The sequence below is a fragment of the Rutidosis leptorrhynchoides genome, chromosome 7, assembly GCF_046630445.1.
Source record: "Rutidosis leptorrhynchoides isolate AG116_Rl617_1_P2 chromosome 7, CSIRO_AGI_Rlap_v1, whole genome shotgun sequence".
NCBI classification, from domain to species: Eukaryota; Viridiplantae; Streptophyta; class Magnoliopsida; order Asterales; family Asteraceae; genus Rutidosis; species Rutidosis leptorrhynchoides.
In genome coordinates, this window is record NC_092339.1 from 9,907,050 (window position 1) to 9,916,152 (window position 9,103).

General features: G+C 30.9%; 1 protein-coding gene across 1 annotated transcript; it reads left to right on the forward strand.

Annotated features, from left to right (window-relative positions):
* The first annotated feature begins 5,462 nt into the window (after positions 1 to 5,462).
* On the forward strand, positions 5,463 to 8,617 carry LOC139857710 (septum-promoting GTP-binding protein 1). The gene is made up of 6 exons (XM_071846535.1): positions 5,463 to 5,857; positions 6,568 to 6,688; positions 6,824 to 6,920; positions 7,024 to 7,063; positions 7,524 to 7,607; positions 8,179 to 8,617. The coding sequence occupies exons 1-6, from the start codon at positions 5,495 to 5,497 to the stop codon at positions 8,344 to 8,346; spliced, it is 873 nt and encodes a 290-aa protein (XP_071702636.1). The 5' UTR covers positions 5,463 to 5,494; the 3' UTR covers positions 8,347 to 8,617.
* The last annotated feature ends 486 nt before the right edge of the window (positions 8,618 to 9,103 follow it).

Here is a 9,103-nt window from a genome sequence, read left to right on the forward strand (position 1 = left end):
TGAAGATGAGAGAGAAAATGGTATTACGAACAGGTTCACCGGTAAGTGCTTTAGGTTCTTCGCCAAGAGGGCAATGTGGTGGATGGAAGGGATCGCCTTCTTCTTTTCTCTAATGATTAAGTAAGCTACGAACCCATCCCCAATTCATCCAGAATAGGTGATGACTGATTGGTTGATCCATTCTGGTTACACTGTCTTCGGAGTTCAGGTGAATATCCATATCGGAATAGCTGTCGGAGTTTAAGGAATTTGAACTAGATACGGGATCCATCTTGTATAATTAGAGAGATGATTTTTGATATGAAATAGATTATAGAATTTAGATTGGTACTCTTCAATACATAATTTACATATGTATATATAATACCAAAATCCCGTAAATTACGGAGAAATTTTCGGAAGATGTCAGGAAAAGTTTATAGTAACAGATATGCTAAGATATGAATTTTGTCGGTACACTATCTATGTAGTAAATGCAGTAAGACGTGTCTAGACTTAAGAATGATAAGCAGCTAATTTTCGACAAAAAATGATAAGTAAAACTCGGTAAAAACAGATACGGTCATTGTCCAGACTCACTAATGCATCCTAACAATTACCAGTTAAACACACTAATGCAAATTCTGGTTCCCTATGACCTCAAGCTCTGATGCCAACTGTGACGATCCGTCCAAATCCCTTAGGACGAATACATCATTCATTGATTTCATAGTGAGGTTTTGACCTCTATATGATACGTTTTGTAAACATTGCATTCTTTTGAAAAGGCACACCATAAATGAATATATAAATCCAAGGTTTTCGAAGTCTGATGATTTCTACGTATAGACAATCATCGTATATAATAGTTTACAATACTACATCCGTTGACAATGCAGTCAAAATAAGATACATGGTGATGATATTGTAAATGCAAAGTTTTCTTGAATAAAGCATGTATGACTCCATGCACATAGCTTGTATAACGTATAAGCAAACAGCGGAAGACTTCTAGGAACCTGAGAATAAACATGCTTAAAAGTGTCAACACAAAGGTTGGTGAGTTCATAGTTTTAATATTGCGCATACTCTGTATATAAAGGTGGATCACAAGATTTCAGTTGTTTCATTCAGAAACTTTTATCAAAATATTCTACAAGATTGAGCACCCTGGTAACTAAGCTTTAACGTCTATATAATAAGTACTCCTGTTTTAACATACATGCAACCAACATGTACAATACACGCAAACCAACGTGTACTAAACACAAATAGCATACGTCTGTTTTATAGTTCAGGCTAGGGTTTCTATACCTGGAACAGACGGGGATGTCAAGCCCTATGGATCCATATACCACTATTCGCGCCCACCAGTTCTTATAATCGGCAGCTACAAGTTACCAAAGTTAAGGAATTTTCGGTTCAAACTCAGTGTAGAATTTAGTATGTACTTGTATCCATTGCGTTTAAAATAAAGTGCATATATTCTCAGCCCAAAAATATAGATTGCAAAAGCAATTAAAAAGGGATCTATAAACTCACCTATCAATATTGTGGTTCAATATTGCAGAAAATTATGTAGATGTAACGTAAATGATGAGTGCAAGGTTGGCCTTTGATTCTCGAACAAAACCCAATATTTTCTTAGTTTTTAAACGGTTTGAAACCCGAATTAAAATACCCGTGTATTACTTGTTACAGTACCATACTACTAATTTAAAATTTAAGCTAGGAAATATAGAGAGTGATTTATTTATGTGAGTGTGTGCGTGTTTTTAAGTTCCTAATCACAAGTACTTCGTTCATATATATATATATATATATATATATATATATATATATATATATATATATATATATATATATATATATATATATATATATAAAATAATAATATAATAATATAATATAATAATATAATAATAATAAACGTGTTAAATTAAAAGCCGCCATTACTTTTTATGTCAACAAACATTAGGCATTTCGCGTAGATAGGTACGCGATCCGCGTATGGTGTCTTCACGAAAGTTGTAAATTTTTGAGTTACGGACGTCTGAACACCGGAATCACCCTTTTTAGAGTCAGTATGATTTAGTTATGATTTTTCTCGTGCAAGTGCGCAGGTTTAGTGATTTCCATCATTTTAACTTGAAATCTTGAGATGAAATGTTGTAGTCTTTTGGTGCTCATTAGAAATCTTTATTTTATCTTTATTTTTATTTTCATATCATTGAAAATTCATAAAAATATTTTATAATCAAATTCTATTATATCGAAAAACGTGTTCGTACTAAATCGAATAAATATAATTTAGTTTTCTATAATTAGTTATATTCAAAATCATTCTTTAAAAGGTTTAAATAATAGAAATTGTTATATCATAAAACATTTTCATTTAATAAAGTAAAATCATATAATATATAAGTCATAATGGTTTCCAGTTTTTACTTACAGTTTATTCGTGAATCGTAGGGTTAAGTCCAATGGACAATTAAACGTATGAAATCGTTTTAAATCAAAATATCCATTTGCTTATCTTGTCGACATCCATTTACATTTCATGTTCTTACTATTAATTTTATGAAAGTTAAATAATTAACATATCAAGAGTCACGAGGAAGTTATTGTAAAGCATGCATTGAAAATTTAACAGAAATCTCCACTAACTTTTGTCTAGTTCCCGTTTATTGACACATTTGTTCTTACTTGTAAATCACTTTATCATTTTCAGAATATTGTTAAAAAGAACAGATTTCTTAAATCACAGTGGACCTCACAACAGAGACCCGTAATCATATCACGATGTATCTGATAATTCAATCATTTGATATTATCATTTAATTCCGTCGATAAATATATTAAACATATATTGAAACAATTATGTTCATGTAAAGTATTATACCTCTAATACTTTGTTAACGTTTTCAATTAATGTAACTATATATTATATATACATATCTACATACACATAAATGTTCGTGGATCGTCGAGCACAGTAAAAAGGGTAATTGGTTACATGAATATAGTTCCAAAGTTTTTGAGACTCAACATTACAGACTTTGCTTATCATGTCGAAATCATACAAAGATTAAGTTTAAATTTGATCGAAAATTTCCGGGTCGTTACAGGTGGACTCTTCCTCGACTCTATGTTTGGAAAAGGGTGACTTTGGTGCTGCGGAGACGTCGATAATTGGTTCGGGTGTTGTGAATGAGGTAGGGAACAACGAGGCGTCTGTTGCACTAAAGTTTGATAAATCTATAGAAAAGAAACCAATGTCCAAAGAGGCGTTCGTGGCGTTTGACGAGATGATGTGCAAGCTGGCGGCCGAACCGGTTCAAGCGACTTAAATTAACTCAAGTGATCCGTCTAATGATACGGGCATACGGCTAAAACTAGAAAGAAAATGAAAAAGAATAAACTGGTTCAAGGCGCCAAAAGAGAAAAATTTGGAGAATTCATCAAGGATGCTTGATGTTCGGAATCGTTGGTTTCGTGGTTGTACGCTCTATGTGTGATCTAGATGGTTTCTAATCTCGTGCTCGTCTCGTCGATTGGTTACTCTCCATTTGTCTCTTTTAGTTTATGTCGGTTTTAGGTATTTGTCGTGTTTCCTCTGGATTGCTTTCTTTTTAGAGTCGTGAGCTTCAGTTTTGGTTAAAGGTTTTCATCTTTTGGATGAAATTTTTTTCAATTTATAGAAGTTCTTCGTTTTTCGTCAAAAAAAAAGTGAAAAAAAGAGTAAAAGCTTTCTTATTTGTAATATACAAAAAAGGTACAACTCGTACTTTAATGCATTTTACTATTATTTTAAGGTTCTTTTTGTTTTTTTGGCAAAAGACGAAAACTATATAACAATTCTTTATCTCGGGAAGAGAAAAAGAAAACAAAATACAAATAGAAATAGAAAACATGGACGAGACTCGAAAGCACTAAACTAACCCCAACCACGAAACCCGACTTAAAGCTAACTAGACCGAGCCTCATATTATTTTAAGTATGAAACATTTATTTTGGAATAATTATAAATAGTAATTTGTTTTTTATTAGACGGATGAAGTATATTACTATCTTTTTAACTATATATAAACAAATATTAATATATTAATATTAATAAAAATGAAATAGTAATTTGAGCACTTATAATGAGACGTAAGAAGTACATTATATTATATGAACGAAAGATGTAAATTATATGAACGATTTAAGTTAATTTTTGAAAGACATGGCTAGCAAAGAAAAAATGAAAGCCCATTATTTAAAACTTTTGGATATCATTAGGTACTTCTGCTAATAAAGTTGCAAATTTTGTTATCTTCTTTCTTTTTCCTCAAGATACAATCATGGTTTCTTAGTCCATTTGTATATTGTTAGATGGGTCCGTTTGTCATTTGAATGATTAGTGAAGGTGGATACTTGAACCCCTTTACTAATCGTAACATTACTTTGATGTTTTAATATTTCACAAGTTCCTTTTCACGTAAATCTATATTTTCTCTCAACATTGACGTACCATACATGTGTAAAATTTTACACAAACACATCATGTATTAACGCTTATTGATGTAGCGACATAGACAATAAGCAAGAGAGAAAAAGAACGGAAGCAGGAATTTTTTTCACTGGAGACGAATATTTTTTTTTAAAAAATGTAACAAATTTTTTTGCCAAAATGTGAAGGTTTTGGGCATAATTTGGGCAAAATGTGAAGGTCTTGGGGCAAAATATAGAGGATTTGGCGCAAAATGTGGAGGTTTTAGGACAAAATATGAAGACTTTGGGTCAAAAAAGAAATTTCACCGAGGGCATAATCGAAAAACCCAAAATTTTTGCACTAAAAATTGAAAATTCACTAGGACGGCTACCCCCTCTGCCCCTTCTAATTTTCGCCCTGAAGCTACTTTTTTTAATAGTATGTTAGGTGGGCTAGAGTCCGTTAGGTCTTTTAGAGTTTTAAGGTATCTTTGTAATCTATAAATACCCGATGAATAAATGATAATATTTACGAAGTTTTATTGTCTAATATGATATTAGAACGGGTCTGATCCTGAAATCTAGTCGCTGCCATGAGCCGTTATCTCTATATCGCCCCGTCAAGTCTGACAATCTCAAGTTAAAGGGTCATATATGTATGCTGTTGCATTATACTCGTATTGTCTTATGATGTATAGATATGTTTATAGGCACATCATGTATAAATTCATATATCAATATTAATAAAAGAATTTCTTGCTTTTTAAAAAAAAGTATATATGTATATTCGTGAAAAAATTAATTATTGAATCTGTGAGTTGTATTTTTTTAAAAATTATAATTTGACCAAAATACCCTTGAATCTTTTATGACAAATAAGCCGGCTTTTTGGACTGTTTTGTCATAACAAAAAAACAAGAGTCGGGTCTACCGTGAACCCCTTTAAGTCCTACCAATATAATGAATACACACATCACACGTAATCACACAACACATATATAGCCCATACACACACAATTCACACACACACATACACACTATCATGAGACACCAAGATGGAAGTTTGTATTTTCATGGATCAAGATTACAAGAAGTCACCGGAAAGATGACTCAGCTTCACCGGAAGATATTCCGGTTAGAAATCCGGTGGAGTGTTATACTTCAAAAAGTTTCAATCTTTAGTGACATATTGAGATTTATTTGGAATAGATTTCTTGCTTGTTCTATGGGAAAACCATCCCGGTACCGGAAATTGTCTCGCCGGCGATCTTCTCCGGTGGAATCTGTGTTTGATTTAGAAGACCCCACCATCATTACTGCTAATGGATATGAAACAGATTCAGATTTAGTTACTCTCAAGATTAGTTTATTGGGTGATTGTCATATTGGAAAAACAAGTTTCGTGGTGAGTTTACTTTTGTTTTTATCTTCTTGATTAAAAAAGTATTTTAATTTTCATTTGTTATTTGTTACTGTACTTCTTCTTAATGAAAAGGTAAAAAGCATGATGGGTATTGTGTGATTCAATTTAAGAGCAGTAGTATTATTATTACGGAGTATTTTCTATTTTCTATTTTCTATTTTCTATTTTCTGATTTTTATTCTTTGTTTTTCTTTTATTTTTTTGTTTAATACGGAGTATTGATTGAACAAGATAAATATTTTGTTGGGTTTTCTGGGTAATGTATAATTTTATTAAATTTATTATGGGGTTGATGAAATTCCGTATTTTGATTTTTAAAAAAAAAAAAAGCTTTATTTTTCTATGCATCTTTTGTCTCTTTCAAGATAAAATATGTGCACGAATAAATTAGAGAAATATTTGATAGAGATAGGGATTGGGATTATGGGTATTGTATATCTTTGTTGAATTTATATGGGGTTGACGAAGTTTCCAAGTTTAATAAATAAATAAATAAACCTTAATTTTCACGTATAAACACAATTTTGATTCTTTCAAGATAATATATGATTTATCAAAATACGAGTATTAAATTAAATATTTAATGTGATAATGGGTATTGAATATTATAATCCATATATTTATGAGGTTGATTTATTTTTTAATTTTGAAAGAAATAATAGTAAATCTTGAATTTCTTCGATACTTTCTAGATTAAATATGTAGGAGATGAACAAGAGAATAAAAGCTTGGAGATGGCTGGATTAAATCTAATGGACAAAACGCTGTCGTTTGGTGAAGCAAGAATTGCTTTTAGCATATGGGACGTTGGAGGTATATATTATCCAAAATACAACTTTACTTTATTCTTATGTATTTTTATTCGTATTGTTATAATTTTGTTTAACCTTTTTAAATGATCAAACAACTAAAAGTGTCATCTTTATTAAACAAATTCAACAAATGCAGGGGATAAAAGGTCGAACGATCAAGTCCCGCTAGCGTGCAAAGATGCTGTCGCAATTTTGTTCATGTTCGATCTTACGAGTCGATGCACCCTTCACAAGTAAATTACCTCTATTTTTTCTCGATTAAATTAGTTATTTTAATATTTTAATTTCGAGATTTTGTAACGCTAATAAATTACTCATTTTAAATGAACTTGTCAGTGTGTTAGGTTGGTATATGCAAGCAAAGAAATGGAATAAGGTATGTAACAAAACTAATCTTATAGATAAGTAGTAGATGATATAGATAATAATAAATATACTATTGATAATTATTAAGTAATATAATAATTAATAAATAATAATGAATGTAAATGTGTAAAGGGTTGGGTAGGGGAATAATGTTGCACATCCTGGGTTGTTGATCGTCATCTTTACAAGTTAGATCGTCAGTTCAAGTGCATACAGTTGTCACTGTGTTAGTTTACTTTTTGATTATTTAATTGTATAAATGTAATGTATGTTCCATTTTTGTGTTAATATAATTCTCTTTTGCCAAGAAAAAAAAATTGTATAAATGTACTATAGTTTAATAACTCTAATTCTAATTATTACTTATAAGATATGCGTTTAAATTAACCTTTGAATTTAATTCAATTTTTAATCAACTTTTGCTATTAAAAAATTGAATGGTAATACTGGAATTAAATTGTTGCATACAGACTGCAATTCCCATACTGATAGGGACCAAATTTGATGATTTTGTAAAGTTAGCACCAGATCTACAATGGACCATTGTGACTCAGGTAAAATATTTAATTATTCTAGTATTGTTTTTTAAATTAATGTCGTTTTTATTAAGGCTAGTTAGTTAAATACGGAGTACTACGTACTTATTTAAATTCTAACATTTTAGCTCAGTTTGACACAATTTAGGTCCATGATTTTTTATTTTTTGCCTTGCCACTCCTGCATCAACAACTAGGAAGACAACAAATTGACAAGCATGCAAATATGCAATATATATATTTACACTAGACTTCTAGATGAGGTAGAGGATGATCTTGACAGAAGGAATATTTTATTTTTCATTAATAAATGTAAATGATTTAATTTTAATAATTAATAATTAATTAATAATAATAAAATAAAGACGCTAATTGTTCATGGAATATGTTACTATAATAACATGATCCCTTAGATTAAATAATATTCGTTTTATACTTGAACCTCTTTCATGTAAACAATCATGTTAGGAGTTAGGACAATAGTTTCATAGACCAACCCTTTTTTGATATATAATTGATGGTTAGGTAGATAGATTGTTACATTTTACATTAAACGCAAATCTAAAGTACATTTTTGATGATGTGGCAGGCAAGGACATATGCAAAGGTTATGAAAGCGACATTGTTCTTTTCGAGCTCGACACACAACATTAATGTAAACAAGATCTTTAAGTTCATTATGGCTCGATTATTCGACTTAGAGTGGTCTCTTCAACCCAACCTAAACTTAGGCGAACCAATTATCGACCTTAACTAGCTAACAACCATGATGCGTTGTTTTACTTGTATATACTTCAAAAATGTTGCAACCCAAATTACCTAGAATAGTCGAACCCGTCCTGATTCAACACATCCTAGCTTGACTTGGTTTGACCACCAATCTTGCTCTTAACCCGCCTACCGGCTGCATAGACAATGATCTTGACGAAGGAAGACAGATGACGAAATGCTGACTTCAGTTCGTGGATTTTTATATTTTTTATTGTTGTTCTTCAAAGTGTTACTGAAATACAAATTTTGTTGTTATATTCTCTTATTTTACTTTCACATAAATAATAATTTGGACTTTGATTACAAGAGAGTAAATTGAGCTAGGTCGTATGATACTTCTCAAATCTCATGTTTAGTTCATCAAATTTTTTAAGTTAATTGGACTCCTAACACCACTCATAGATAGAAGTCATTTAGTGTCACATCAACACCACATAAGTACGACTCAAACTTGAACCCCACCTATCGTGACGTACTACACCCACATCGTTTCTTGAGTTCGAACAAGGTTGCATGAGTTCGAACATAATCTGGTTCGAACGGATGGTGTATTAAAACATTTTTTTTAATAAAAATGTAAAATGTAATAAAAAAACTGAAAAAGTGTATCTAAGCTGATATACCTAAAGTCATTCAATAGTTAAAAGGTAAAACTAGTGATTGTATGGTTTAACACTTTAAATTGCACAATATTCGAATTTGAACCCAAGACTCCAGCTTTTATGTTGTATGTCTCCAATGAT

What these genes read in the sequence shown, in the direction of transcription:
- LOC139857710 (XM_071846535.1), top strand. Translation starts at nt 5,495, where the DNA reads ATGAGACACCAAGATGGAAGTTTGTATTTTCATGGATCAAGATTACAA. An exon ending in TTGGAAAAACAAGTTTCGTG is followed by an intron (nt 5,858 to 6,567) that starts GTGAGTTTACTT and finishes GATACTTTCTAG; the next exon opens with ATTAAATATGTAGGAGATGA. An exon ending in AATGGACCATTGTGACTCAG is followed by an intron (nt 7,608 to 8,178) that starts GTAAAATATTTA and finishes ATGATGTGGCAG; the next exon opens with GCAAGGACATATGCAAAGGT.